Here is a 14,605-nt window from a genome sequence, read left to right as displayed (position 1 = left end):
TATGCTAATGAGATGTAAAAGGGGGTGATGTTTATGTAAATGTTCAGTAACAGCCTCTGCGTCAATCCCGAGCGAGCAGGCGAAGCGTCTCGTCTCGCTCTCAATCACTCCTCGAGTAACGACGGTCGTGGCACCCATCATATGGCTGCAGTACAACGTCTGCTTAATGAGGTTTAATGGAATATGTGCACGCGCACACACACACACACACACACACACATACACACATACATACAAACACACAAACAGGCCAGCTCGAATCACCATGCAAAGACAGCTTTGGTATTCATCTATAATCGCTTCCAGAGAGTTAGTGATGTTATGTTTAACATTTCTTTAGGAAGTAACACGAAAACTATACTCACTCAGTTTTCTGCATTCAAAATCAGAGCAGGAAAAAGAAGACTTGAAATATCATCGAGTGGGTTTGCTAAGAGTGTTGCAGAGCTGTTTCTAAGAAGAAAATTAGGTTCTGTTTTGGGTCAGAACTCTTGGTGAGCAGGGACGTTCGCCTGCTGAGCATCTGAGGCTCATGTCTGAGTTTGAGGTACGTTACTTGTAAACACACTTGTTGGTCTTTCTGTCTTTGTGAGGATTGAATTCATTGAATTAACGCATTCCCTCGCCTCTTACCCTAGCCTTAACCCCAACAGGCACCACAACCCCAACCCTTACCTAAACCTACCCTCAACCCTAACGTCGTTCATAAGCAACTGGGAAGTGGAAAAGTTTCGACCTCCGAGTGGGAAGATGCACCTAAAAGTCTGTCGAACTGGGAAAATCCGACCAGCAAAGTGTGAGGTTTTTTAGAAGCTCTGAAAGTCATTCGACTTGGCAACGTGTGTGGTGAAAAGAGGAGATGCACTTGCTCAGCGCTAAACCAAACTCGCAGCATGATTAATTCAGGTCATACTAATTAGAGAAGGCTATTGTGACTTTAAATACAATACCTTGCAAAAACTTTCATAAATTTGTCTTCGTCATGTAGTTTTTGTGTGTCTAACGTTACTGTAACCGACAGAAATCATGCCAGTAGATTGGAAAACCATTTAACCTGCTGCTACTTTGCTTACTGACCTACAAACAGAACACAAACAGAGGACAGCTGATCAAACCAATCGCTCTCAACTGGGAAATGGGACGTTCCCAAATAGGAATTTTCTACTTCCCAGCTTTAACCCTTAACATGTCCTTTGAATTTGTGAGAACGAATCAAAAATGTCCTCACAACGTGTTTGTCTCCATAGATTAGTTTTTTTTTAACTATAGAACACACACACACACACACACACACACACACACACACACACACACACACACACACACACACACACACACACACACACACACACATCAATACCACGGTCCTAACATCATCCTTAATGAATGCATCCAGGTCTTAAGGCCACTGAATTATTTCTCTCTCCCTTTCCAGGAAGGCACTCCATTCGTTTGTCTCCTTCTTCCATAAGGCCCAAGTCTCCACTTTACGGGCATTTGAGAAGAAACTAGATGATTAAAACTCATAATAAGCGTTACTGCCATATATTCAAGGTTAAAACAGTTCCTTTTTTGACAGCTCACACTGTGCGGGTCAATCAAGTCAATCAAGTGGACGGCGTGTGGAGCCCAACCTAAATATAAAGCACAGAATATCTGCTCTGACAATTACAATAAAGTTCATCCAAGCAAGATGTCCTAAATGTTGAAAAAAAGAGAGGCAGTGGTACTCAAAAGCTAAAAGTTAATTGCTGGCTTTAATGGCTGATTTGTTTATGAATGTTGCACTTTTCTTAATGGATATCTAATTTATTTAATGTATACTTGAGAGTAAACAGGTGTTTTAATGGAGCATTTCTGACATACTTATTGCCAATATTCCTTTTTATCGTAAGAATTAAGTGTGTTTAATATTTCAAAACAAATGATTCCTGAGACGCCGAAACAGAAGCACACACACACACTTACACATTTCTATTTGTACATATTTGTAGCTTGTTTGCTGCTTATGGTTTAGAGAACTGTCTTTGTAAAATATAGACCTTAAATTTGATTTATAAGAAACTTGTTTCACATGTAAACAGGTTGGAGTCACCAGCGTCCAGACATCGCAAAGGGTTAAAAAGCAATCGCTACACTGAGAAGCTTAAACCATTCAAGTTTTAAAAACATTATATTAGCAATAAAATAGATATTCAAGCATTTATGATACTGGATATTTAAAGACAATACCAATATTAATATTTTAGGGTTTAAAGATACGGTACTTTATTTACTATACAGTAATTATAACTAAGTTTTACATAACATTTTTACAAAACTTGTCTGTGCACTCTGACAAATTATGTAACTACCAATGTAAAAGTTCATATCAACCAATGAAGTTCACCTTTGAACAGTCAGTAAGGCAAGTGGTTTTATCTAAGTTCCCACCTGTGAGAAGGTTTTGTGTCGGTTTATAATTAAAATAAATTCCCCCGTGAGCTCACGTATGTGTTTTCCATTGTATTTGAAAACATCTTACGGTTTTCAAACGATGACTGCGTGCTTCTGTTTTATGGTTCTCAACAAAGCAACAGTCAAAACACCGGTGATGATGAGCCAAATTAGCCCCGTATCAGCACTGAGGCTGGGACGAGGTGATTGAGAAAGCGTGATTTCTCCAGTGGCCGCACGCACGCACACACGCTTAGATGGCAGATGGCCCCCGATGATCACACTAACTGCCCATCAACATAAGTGTGGGTGACTAAGTTTGTGTGCATGTGGTTTAAATGCTTTGGGGAACACTCTGTCTGTGTGTGTGTGTGTGTGTGTGTGTGTGTGTGTGTGTGTGTGTGTGTGTGTGTGTGTGTGTGTGTGTGTGTGTGTGTGCGTGCGTGCGTTCAGCCCGATGACGACACAGGAGGAGAGGTAAGTCGTTTCATTTCCTGGATGAAAGCCTGGTGAAGCCGAAGCCAAGAGACCTGCTGCCGACTCTCTGCACTTTCTCTCATCTGCCTCCCTCATTCTGCCTCCATTTATTTTATCCGTCCACTCTCCGGACCTCTGCCACCGGCTCCCCCTTCATCTCTTTCTTCTCCTCCTCTTCCCCCCTCAGCCCTCCTCCCTTGTGAAGACGTCCACCTCCTTCTATTTCAAAACCCTCCTATTTATGGTCTGCATCCGTTCATTTCTCTTATTCTCTTTCGTTTGCCCCCCACACACACACACACACACACACACACACACACACACTACCCATGCTCTGCCGCTGTCGAGTCAGCACTTCCGTTCCGCAGTCCTCTGCAGACACACAAGTGTGGTGCTGATTTACACTTTTACACCCTGCCGTAATCAATTCCAGAGCATTTCCACTGCGCATACAGTCCTCCTTTCCATCCTTTACCCTGACGGCAACACAGCACACAGACCAATGTAGCATGGTCTCACACACACACACACACACACACACACACACACACACACACACACACACACACACACACACACACACACACACACACGAAGCAAACACACCATTAATCTTAGGGGGTAAATGTTGCAGGTGAACACGCAGGGCAGAGACACACGCACTGCACACAATTAATGAACAAAGGGGCATATATTTATTTGTGTGTGTGTGTGTGTGTGTGTGTGTGTGTGTGTGTGTGTGTGTGTGTGTGTGTGTGTGTGTGTGTGTGTGTGTGTGTGTGTGTGTGTGTGTGTGTGTGTGTGTGTGTGTGGCCATGCTACATTGGTCTGTCCTTAAGCAGCAGAAAGACAGGAGACATTGATCATCATGCTTGTCTGTAGCTTGCACTAATCAGAGCCATTCATCTCCTGCATCGCACATACACAAAGCACACAAAACACACAAAACATACTGCTAAACTGAGCTGTTCAGAGCTCTTTATTAGTTTCCATCAGGGCTCGGGTTTTTTGGCACACACACACACAGCGGAGTAGAAATAATATGCACACACACACATATTTTTCATGTTGGCTGTTGATTAATATGAAGCCACACGGTGAGTGTGTGTTTTTATGTGTGTTTCTGGGCACTTCTTCGCACACTGCAAAGTCATAAAACTTCAAAACACACACACACACACACACACACACACACACACACACACACACACACACACACACACACACACACACACACACACACACACACACACAGTTTGTCTTGTTTTTATTTTTTTTATTGACGGCGGCATTAATACACTGCAAAGCAAGGGAGACCATTTTCAAGCATTTGATAAAGTCGGAGCAACACTTAATGAACTCTTTTTAAAGATTAAGGATGGAGTAGTAATGCAGCTGTGGCAGAGCTGAGTGTGAGGTTTGAATGCTAGTTGGTAGTCAAAGGCGCAGAGCGGGTATGACACATTTATTTGTTTACTTGTTTACCAGAGATAAAGTCCCGGGCTGGGGCTTCCAGAACATACGGATACCCTGCCCCTGGAGGACAAAAAGACCATATAACAGAGTTAAACACAAGAAGTGTGTGTGTGTGTGTGTGTGTGTGTGTGTGTGTGTGTGTGTGTGTGTGTGTGTGTGTGTGTGTGTGTGTGTGTGTGTGTGTGTGTATTTTCTTTCCCCCACAATCCCTCCTTTGTAAAGAAATGTCCTCTCCTTCACTGTAACAGAAAAAGAAAAGGAAAAAAAACCCTCTCTTTATCCATTTTTCTACATAACATTATTAGTCGGCGATTGATGATGGCCCTGTGCAAACTCAGCAGCACCACAAATGAACAAGCAGCGAAGGAAAGACAGAGGAGTGATGGGAGAATGCAAACGCTGGGACAGAGAAGGATACGTGTTGGGAGAGTTGTGATGAGACGAGGAGGAGGAAGAGGAGGAGAAAGAGGAGGAGGAGGAAAGGGGAGGAAAAGAGATGAGGAGGGAAATAATAAGATAGAAAAGAAGGAAAGAAGAAGAAACAAAACAGGCAGTTTATTGAAGACAAGGTAATGAATGATGGGGACTTTATGGCATGATCAAACAAGTAGGGCCAAATACAAATATTACATTAATGGGTGAGAGCGAGCGGTCACTGAGTATAATTAAATTGTTAAACTGACCTTGTTAAACCACACTTATTAAGAATGATTGTCAAATCATAGAGACTGTAAGCAGCCTAGCCGAACCTAGACAAGGTAGGCCAGCCATGTCAATCAAACCAAACTCACCCCAAAACATAGCTTCGTTTGAGGCCTGATATCTAATCAATGATGTCATTATTTGCAGAAGGACCATCTGAAAGATGTTTAGAAGGACTGACTTTAGTTAATGAGACCATAATGACTTGTGCGAAAAAAGTTATCGACTTTGCATTTCAGGAGAGAAGTTGAGTCTTTTATGGCTCTTAAGGTAGTCTATATAAGTCAGAGGTTCCCTGAAGGCAGTCCCTATTGGCCCTCAGTAGTATTTCACTTTAAGGCACATAGACTCAGGCCATATCCAATTTTATAGTCTACGTCTAATAAGTGTATTTTTCTGCTCTACAGACTGCATATACAGAAGGACGACATGACGGCTACCCAAAAAGAAAATTTCCCCTGGGGGCTGGTTGCCGCACAGGTCATAAACCCGGTCGGTCATTAGTGGCTCCGCCAACGAGCCAAAGTTACAGCTACTTCAAAAGTACTGGGAGCTTTAAGTGGAAAATTTGCTGCCATTACCAAAGTAAACTGTGCTGTGCAGGAATTACAAGCTTAACATGTGTAGAAACAGCAGCTGAAGGTGAATGGGGCTCAGCGAAGTCTGGTTAATTATACACTTTTTAGTTAGTCAGCACTTTTTCTTCTGCTAAAATCTCAAATCGAAAGAATTTTATTTGATCACAAAAGAGTCAAAACCTGCCCTGAAACATTTAAAATACAGTGTTATGCCATTAAGATATCTAATACAAATTCAAATGAGTAAATTCACGCTGAGGTCTTTTAAAAACCTGCCAGTAATATTGATTAGTACGTTAAATGTCAGCAGTCAGCTTCACATCCATCATATCAGGTTAGAAACTCATCCAATGGATGATTTTAAAAATAAAGATCAAGCTGATAAATCTGCTGAACTAACAGTCACAGCAAAACTTCACTTGGGTAACTTCATTTTTAAAAGTTGATGCCGTGTATCTCCCACAGGAACCCCGCCTTTCAAAAAAGATGATGAAAAGTTAAAACATTTTCTACCTTCATCCGAGTCTCGATACAAACCTGCTAAGTATGGAAAAATATGTGCGCGCTGTGGATTGGCTCTGGGCTCACTGATGATTAGAGAGTAATAACTCAGAACATGGGACTCAGATAGATGAAGAGGGAGGGAGGAAGGGATACACACACACACACACACACACACACACACACACACACACACACACACACACTCATACTTCAGATTGTACCCAGCAGAAAAGAGGGGGAGGTGATGGATTACCGACCAAGAAGGAAGTGAAGAGAGCTGAGTGGGAGGAAAGAATGGAGAAGAGGAAGAGAAAGAGAGGTCAGAGATGTGGGGAAGGAAATAAGAAGAGAGGAAGAGGTGGGATTGAGAAGGAACAGCTGGTCGGGAAAAGGAGATGAGGCATATTGGGAAGAAGAGAGAAGAGAAAAAATACAGAATCGGAAACCAAGACGACAAGAGGGCCGATCAAACAGTTCCACGACTGAACATACTCCGGGTTACGTCGGTTGATGACCAGCACCTGTGTTACACGTGGTTTTGTGACCACTGGCTTGTGTGCATTTGCAATTTGAACATGGTACTGAAACTTGAGCAGAGAGCCCACAATTCATGATGTGTCAAATTTTTGGAGAACAGAAAGAAACTCATGTTTTCAACATGCTGTGAGCGGGTGCATTTTCATGTTGGAGAATCAAATTGCCATCGCGCCTCGGTTCAGGTCATTTGTATCATTTGACAGTCAGACGTTGGGAGATGAACTCACGGTGCACAAACCCACCTGGTTGCGTTCGTAGAATGTTTCTAAAAGTGTTCGTAGCATCCGGATCTGAAAAATGAGGCCGACGCGGAAGTTCCTTAAGATGCAATACCACCGAGTGCCAACTAGAGGTCGTCTCCAAAAAGCCTCCATAGCCTCAAGTTCAACTAGTCTCATTAAATTTTCAGTCACTAAAATTTCTCCACGAGTTATCTCGGGACTCGGGGCTGGCAAGATGGTGCCGGACAAAATTTAAAAGTCGAAGCTTCATAACAGCTGTTCACAAACCAACGGGTGACGTCACTGTTGGTTGCTGCTCAGTTGTGCTCCCGACCTGAAGTACCTTCTTTGGTCTTGAACAGTGACGTTCTGCCCCTCTTGAAACAATAATGTCCGTCATAAAACCTCGCCCAGCTCCTCGCTTCATCGCATTTCAAGTTTCTCCATTACAGATTTCCCAAGTTTGACACAAAATTGGATGGATCGCTTTCTGCTCAAGTCCAGGGTGAAATTGCAAATGCACATATGAGGGAGGGAGGGAAAGGGAATTAAAGAAGGATGGATTTAGAGTGGCACTGAGACAAAGTAGGGAGAAAGGTAAAAAAAAATTAAAAAACTTCACAAACCTGTAACCAGAGAGAAGAAAAGATGGAAAAAGCACGAAAATAAGAAAAAGGAGGAAAAGTAACAAAGGAAGTACGACGTTGACTTCTCTATGGCCTTTGCGGTTTAATAACCATCGATTTTCCCAGGAAAGGAGTCGGCTCTAAAACGCACATGTTGATATCACTATTAAAACACATAAAAAATAATGACTGCATTAATAAAACGTTGGCCTGCTGGTTACAGCTGCAATAAAGCCTGTCAACAACCCACACTGAGCTTATTGATATATATATTAGCACTCGAAAACTACCATATCTCTGAGGAGGAATTCTCATCAAACTGCAGTTAATTAAGAAATAAATCTGATTTTATTGTATCTACCTACTGACTCTAAAAGTGGAAATACTGTAGTTAGAATAACCACAGACTGGATAATTGGAAAATCAACCGTTATAAATGAGTATCGGTTTCTGGGAAATTAATGAATGCAGTTATTTCTTTAGCACTTTATTCTGTTGCTGGAAGAATGACCCGCGGCCGAACCACGACTCCCCCACCGCTCTCCATCCTTCTTCACCCACACTGTCGGTGGGGAAGAACTCCAACTAGCTGCAGCATTATTCTTTAAAACTGCTCCCAGCTGATTTAGAAACTTGATGACTCTGGCAACCCGGTGAGTCCCTCGGTGACAGTTTGTCTCCTCTTAGCCAGCTGTCGACAGATGATAGATGTCCAGAGGAGAGGCCACATAAAGCTGTCGTCACGGAAAATGAATAATGTACCCAGAATAGGTTTCCAGAGTGATACTCGACCTGTGAGTGTTGCTGTCAACTGTCAGTCCGTGTCTGATCCTGTACACTGGGTTCATTTTGTGTGTAGTGGCACATTCAGGAAAAAAGAGTTTTTCCTATCTAAGGTAGCGGGGACGTTACGAGAACCAAAACTTCCATCCAAAATTCAGAAAAGGTGATGATACTTTTACAGCATTTACAATACATTTATTTCATGGTTTTGTTGTTGTGTTTTTAGATTTCAAACATGGCATTGAGAAGGATGAATTCCAAAGGTACCAACCCAAATTTCAGTATTGCGACCACTGACTGTGCAAAAGTGGACGTAGCTTCAGGCTCTGAAAAATGAGGCCGATGTGGTCGCTAGAGGTCGGCTCCAAAATGACTTCAGACTCGCATTCAACTCGTCACTTCAAATTCTCAGTCAATATAATTTCTCCATCAATTATTTTGGTTTTGTCAGCTAGAGTCGCTCCTTCTTATTAGTTTCCTGGAGGTGCATCTGAAAATAATCCCATCATTAATTTGAAAATAAGATTTAAAAAAAACATCTTTTTGGGGGGGAGGGGGGGCCTTGCCTGTTTGATTGACAGGTCTGTAGTGCAGTCAGGTTACAGCTATTGGTGGGAGGGATCTAGTATCGTTGAGTTTCCAATCAGATCGAGTCAGATCCCATAATATAACAAATAATTCTTGGTGTCATGGATTCCACATGATGTTGTTGGAAGTATTCTTTGGCGATTCTGCTCCATGTTGACATAATTTCTGCGAATTTGTCATCTATACAATCATGCTGCAAAGTACACGGTAACAGATACTTGAAGTGAATTAGAAATGATGAGTTGATCCAGTTAATTACTCTATAATGACCCCCACTGCTCCCAATGAGAGGTGACCGATTAAGACCGATAAGAACAAGACGGAAAATCTTGACTAAGGAGTCGAATACGACCGAGTCAATTACACTAAAGAAGACAGTTGGTCTGTTTTGCCAGTTTCGTATTCTCTCCCGCTGCTGCACCTGAACCGCTCCGTTTGGTGCCGTTCCCTCGGCGGCTGCACGTTGGAATCACCACAGGAACCCTCATTTAGACATCTGGCACTGTAAACACAGGTGTGTGAACATCAAGCGTGATGTCACCATCTCATTGCCTCCAGCTAGCGGTGTTCTGGGTGCCATCTTGGCTCAACCTGCTGTCTCTGAGATGACAAAATCAATGTAAGCCAACACTGTGGCGACCGACCACTCTCTGTGCTGACACACTCATTGGACCTGCGCCACAACCTCTATAGTAAAAGCAATGGACAACAGCAGGCCAAGATCACTGCGCACACACACACACACACACACACACACACACACACACACACACACACACACACACACACACACACACACACACACACACACACACACACACACACGTGCAATCTGCTCGAGTGGCACTGAATCAAATATTGATCAGTGGCCCAAGTCTCCCTGGTTACTTGATATATTAAAGTGAAAGTTCCCTCTCTCTCCTTCCATCACACACACCATCTACCACACAATCATTTGAACACTGTGTGTGTGTGTGTGTGTGTGTGTGTGTGTGTGTGTGTGTGTGTGTGTGTGTGTGTGTGTGTGTGTGTGTGTGTGTGTGTGTGTGTGTGTGTGTGTGTGTGTGTGTGTAAGTCGTTTTACTTTCCTGGACTTGGCTGGTAGCTGAATGCGAGTGACGTCTGAACACCCCCAAAACGTGTCAAGCACACATGAGCGGGACACACGTAGCACACGTAGCACACGTATGCATTTAAAAGAGCCCTATCATTAGCCCTGGGTGTTTGCGTTTGTGGTGGCTGAGTGCATGTAAATGGTGGCGCAGCGTGTGGTCGGGTTAATGCCGTCCATTCACCGCTCGAGCTGCTGATTTGGTAAACGCTGTACATGCTGAAGTGAAGTGTCTCTTACGCCGTAATCCAATCACACAGTCTCCGCTGCATCGCAGCTATAATTCTGAAACTTTAAAAGAGGCTGAAGTGGCGGCACGTTGAAAATATCAAAGAGGCAAGACTTTAGTGGGAACATATCAGTGGGTGCAACAGTCTGTATTATGTAGGAGAAGATGCAGGTTAAGGTCACATTGTTCAGTGCAACAAGATGACAGACACAAAATCTGATGTGAGAGCTGAAACATTTAGTTGATTAATCAACCACAGACTATTTGGAGAACTTATTAATCATGTCAGTCTTGTAAAAATGCAAAGATGTGCTGTTTTGCTTGCCTGTAATCTAAATAATTTGGGGGTTTGGACATTTGTTTGAGAGCTATAAACTATCTCAATTCACATTGTATTTCTCATATTTTATAATCCCTTTTAATATTCTCAGAAAATGTAAAAACATGAAATTCCAAGGGAAGTTCTGGGGTTATGAGAAGAGTCATTTCCATTATTTCTATGCTCATTAATGGGCTTTATTTGCAATTAAAATTAAGAGAGAATATTATCCTTGAAAAGTCTAAAAAAGTACGCCTGTCTGGAATCTTAATGTTGTATGTATGTATGCGAGCTAAGTATTCGCAGAAGATGTTTTAAAGAAGCGGTGCCTGAGCTGTGTGTCGAAGCTGCTAAATGTGTTGACACGCAGGCAAAAGCTACAATAACTAACTTCCTGTTTTGCAGCTCAGGCATTGTTTGTGCCTCCACGTGCCACCTTCAGCTCTCTCATCTCACAGTTTGAAAATCTGTCTGTCCTAAAAACGATGACTACTTGCTCAATCAAATGTGTAAATATGTAAAATACACTACATGTGGTTAAATTAGAGAAAAGAAAAACTACCAAAGATGTATTTTTCTTCATGAAAGTCTGTGTCAGTTCATATGTGACCAGATGACTATTGATGAGGAGGCAGACATCAAAGACAGGAGTGAACGTTTGGCCTGAAACGCGACACCCTGACAACTGAAACGGACTTAACAGCATCAAGACGGGAGACGAGGAAACTCGAGTTTTCCTTCAATTCCCGACAGTTTCTGCTGCTCCATTCGTTACTGATCGGCTCATTTACTATTCCTGTTTTCGTACTGGTGTATTGAATGTGCTGGTGTTATTCATTCCGCACTGTTGTTTGATTTCCTGTCCAATAACGGTAACATCTAAACTTTAATTCCAACGGTGTTTTGCCGATTCCTTCCGAAACTGCTGCGACATGTCAGAAGGCATTAGCCGAGTAGGGACACAGGTTTTTTGGGTTTTTTTGCATGCAGGTGCGCACAGCTGAACACGGGTGCACGCATGACTAACAGCACCTGCAGCCCACGCAGGTCGGCGAGGAGGCAACATGGGAAAGCGGCGCTGGTTAACGAGTATCAAAGTGTACATGTGAGTGTCGGCGTGTGGGCTTTTACGACCACTTGCGTCTGCCCTGTGGCAAATGTGTCCGTCCTCCACCTGGACGTGCCATCAGCCTGTCGGATGCTTTGCTGCTCGGCCATTTCGGTGCAAGCCTTTTATGCCACCAAATACAACAGTCAGGAGGAAGAGGAGCGGAGAGGAAGAGCGGGGGGACGGATGAGAACAGGAGACAGGAGAGGAGACGGCGAGCAGAGAAGATGGAGTGTAAGGGCTAAGAAAAGGAAAGGGGAAGAAGACGTGGAGCATGTGAGCAACTGTTGGTCGCTAGGCGCCTGCCGGTCACCATAGCAACATGCAGCGCCATGCTGAGCCCCTGCTGACATCACACCTGTTGAAGCGAAACGTGTATGTGTGTGTGTCTGTCTCTTGGAACCAATTAAATGACATAGCGGTGCAGGTGGACCGAGGGACAGAAACACAGAGAGAGATGAAAGGGGGGGAGCGGGACAAAAGGAAAAGACAGCTGTGTAGAGTCCATCACCTCGTGGACACAGCTGCTTACTGTGTGTGTGTGTGTGTGTGTGTGTGTGTGTGTGTGTGTGTGTGTGTGTGTGTGTGTGTGTGTGTGTGTGTGTGTGTGTGTGTGTGTGTGTGTGTGTGTGTGTGTGTGTGTGTGTGTGTGTGTGTGTGTGTGTGTGTGTGTGTGTGTGTGTGTGTGTGTTCCCCATGGGACGCTGGGAGCCCATGTGGTGGTCCGTGACATCAGCAGTGAGAGTAGATGACAGTAGCCTGAGGACTGATTGTTCCTATAGACACACACATGTTTACAAAAGCCAGAGGTTGACCCCCCCCCCCCACACACACACACACACACACACACACAGGAAGAAAAAGAGAATAACATGGGAAGATTAAAAAAAGATTCCTTATGATATCTTATTGCTTGAATGTTTCTCTTTGTCTGTTTCTGCAAGAAAAAAATACTTTTTAAAGCATAAAAAAAATTAAAACAGAGAATGGGGGGAAAAAGGTGAAGGGGAAGAAAAAGGGAATGGGGTTGATGTAGATTTGTTTTGGCACATCCCATCAGATCACTAAGTCCCATCTGAGGATAAATAAAGCTTCACTCTTGAATTGGTGCATCACTGCGAGTTACCTTCTGCTGCTGCACTCTGTGTGTGTGTGTGTGTGTGTGTGTGTGTGTGTGTGTGTGTGTGTGTGTGTGTGTGTGTGTGTGTGTGTGTGTGTGTGTGTGTGTGTGTGTGTGTGTGTGTGTGTGTGTGTGTGTGTGTGTGTGTGTGTGTGTGTGTGTGTGGTTCAGGGCAAGTTCCTCTTGTCAGCTGAATATTTTATGTCCGTTCTCATGGCTGAGCTCTTTTACCAGAATTCGTTACGCTGCGCACGCGCGCACACACACACACACACACACACACACACACACACACACACACACACACACACACACACACACAGTAATGTAATCACACTGCTTGTGTAATCCGTACCTTTTAACCCTGTCCGGTGCAGGGATTCAATTTAAAATGGTCGTTTTGATATTAGACGCAGTATCGTTATGTCATCAACCTTTAGAGGAAAATAAGACATCGGGAAAATCCAATTGTCTCATCAGCGATTATCAAATAGAATAAAATTACTTTGGTAGATAGAGGAATTTTTTGAGGATTAATCTCCTCCCAACATTTGACCTGGATGTGAAATTGCAGAAGAATGAAAATAAATGGGTGACGGGGAGGAAAAAACACAACCCATATACTGTGATTGAGTGTGACCAGTTGCTGTGGCGTGAACAGGCAGGCTGACTGAGGCGTCCTGACGTCCAGAGGTACACATGAGCACAAACACACAGACTGCCAGGATCCCGGTCCCTGTCCGGGGTCCCCGTTCCAGCTCCACCAACACTCCCCTGCCCAACGGGCGCAACGCGCCGCTGTAAAGCTCGATGCTGCACCCTGCTGTCCAACACACCCAATGACAGGCTCTCCCCAGGGACTGCACTGGGTGGTTGAACAGCCAGCAGCCAGTGAAAACACCGTATGTTCACTCTTGTTTTCCACTTTACGGTCTCCAAATGAAGCCATTGTGGGAACGGAAGCCATTCAGCTCCGAGTTTTCCTAATGAGGCCAGGACGTTTTACTCTCTGTGTTTATGAGCCATCATGTTCCTCGTTCAAACACTGATATATACAGAAATGCTTCTCAAAAAAAAAATCCTCAATAAGCCAAATTCAAAAATTAGATAATGATCAAAATGTCTTTGACAGTGATGGCACAGAAAGTAGGCACATTTTACTCAAGTGCTGTTTCTCAGAACTGACTTTAGTATTTCAAATTCATGCCTTTTTTTCTTCTCCACAATATTACATTGATTAACACTATAAACCTACAAATTAAAATCTTAATAGAAAAACACGATAATCTTATAAACTTTAACACATTGTTAAAGATGAAACATTTGGTCTAGTTGAAGCTCCTTATCACCGTTTTGTAATGACGGTTTCATTTCAGCTGCAGGCCAAAAGGCGTCTTTTTTTCCCCCCCAAGAAAACGAAATTAGGAAAATGTCCAAAACACAAAACTACATTAATGTGGTAAATCAGTGGACATTAGTTTGGAAAGCTGAGAGCAGCTCTGTGGTGACTCCGCCTCACAGTTTACTGGACTGGCAGGAACTGTTGCTCAGGTCTTGGACCCAGACACAAAGGGGTGGTAACCTTCCTCTTGGTCTTGAGGAGTCCATGCTGCAGCTGGTTGAAGTTGTTTTTGTGGACCAACAGTGTATTAAGCAGGCGTGGTCATAATGACCTGATCATGTGTGTCGCATGGCAAAATTGAGCCTTCCTCACTGAAGTCCAACTTTTTACCGGATCAGAAATCGGCTACGATGCGACTGATCCACGTTAAATACTGCTTCTTTGACAA

The 14,605-nt window shown here is 43.4% G+C and overlaps 1 protein-coding gene across 5 annotated transcripts in view; it reads right to left on the bottom strand.

The window, feature by feature from the left end:
- Positions 1-14,605, bottom strand: part of LOC138615953 (chloride channel protein 2-like) — a 160,657-nt gene that overhangs the window by 90,981 nt on the left and 55,071 nt on the right. For 4 of the 5 annotated variants that reach the window (XM_069689897.1, XM_069690074.1, XM_069689984.1 and 1 more), the window contains exon 3: positions 4,399-4,449. The exons of the other annotated variant lie outside the window; for it this stretch is intronic. In XM_069689897.1, coding sequence (XP_069545998.1) covers positions 4,399-4,449 — 51 coding nt within the window. The remainder of the gene's footprint in view (positions 1-4,398; positions 4,450-14,605) is intronic. 5 annotated transcript variants of the gene reach the window in all.

The sequence above is a fragment of the Brachyistius frenatus genome, unplaced genomic scaffold (assembly GCF_029030835.1).
Source record: "Brachyistius frenatus isolate BFR_SWC_R1_liver_20210118 unplaced genomic scaffold, ASM2903083v1 Contig_1, whole genome shotgun sequence".
In the NCBI taxonomy this organism is placed as follows: domain Eukaryota; kingdom Metazoa; phylum Chordata; class Actinopteri; family Embiotocidae; genus Brachyistius; species Brachyistius frenatus.
Note: the sequence above shows the minus strand (reverse complement) of the source record. Positions and strands in the feature narration are given on the sequence as shown.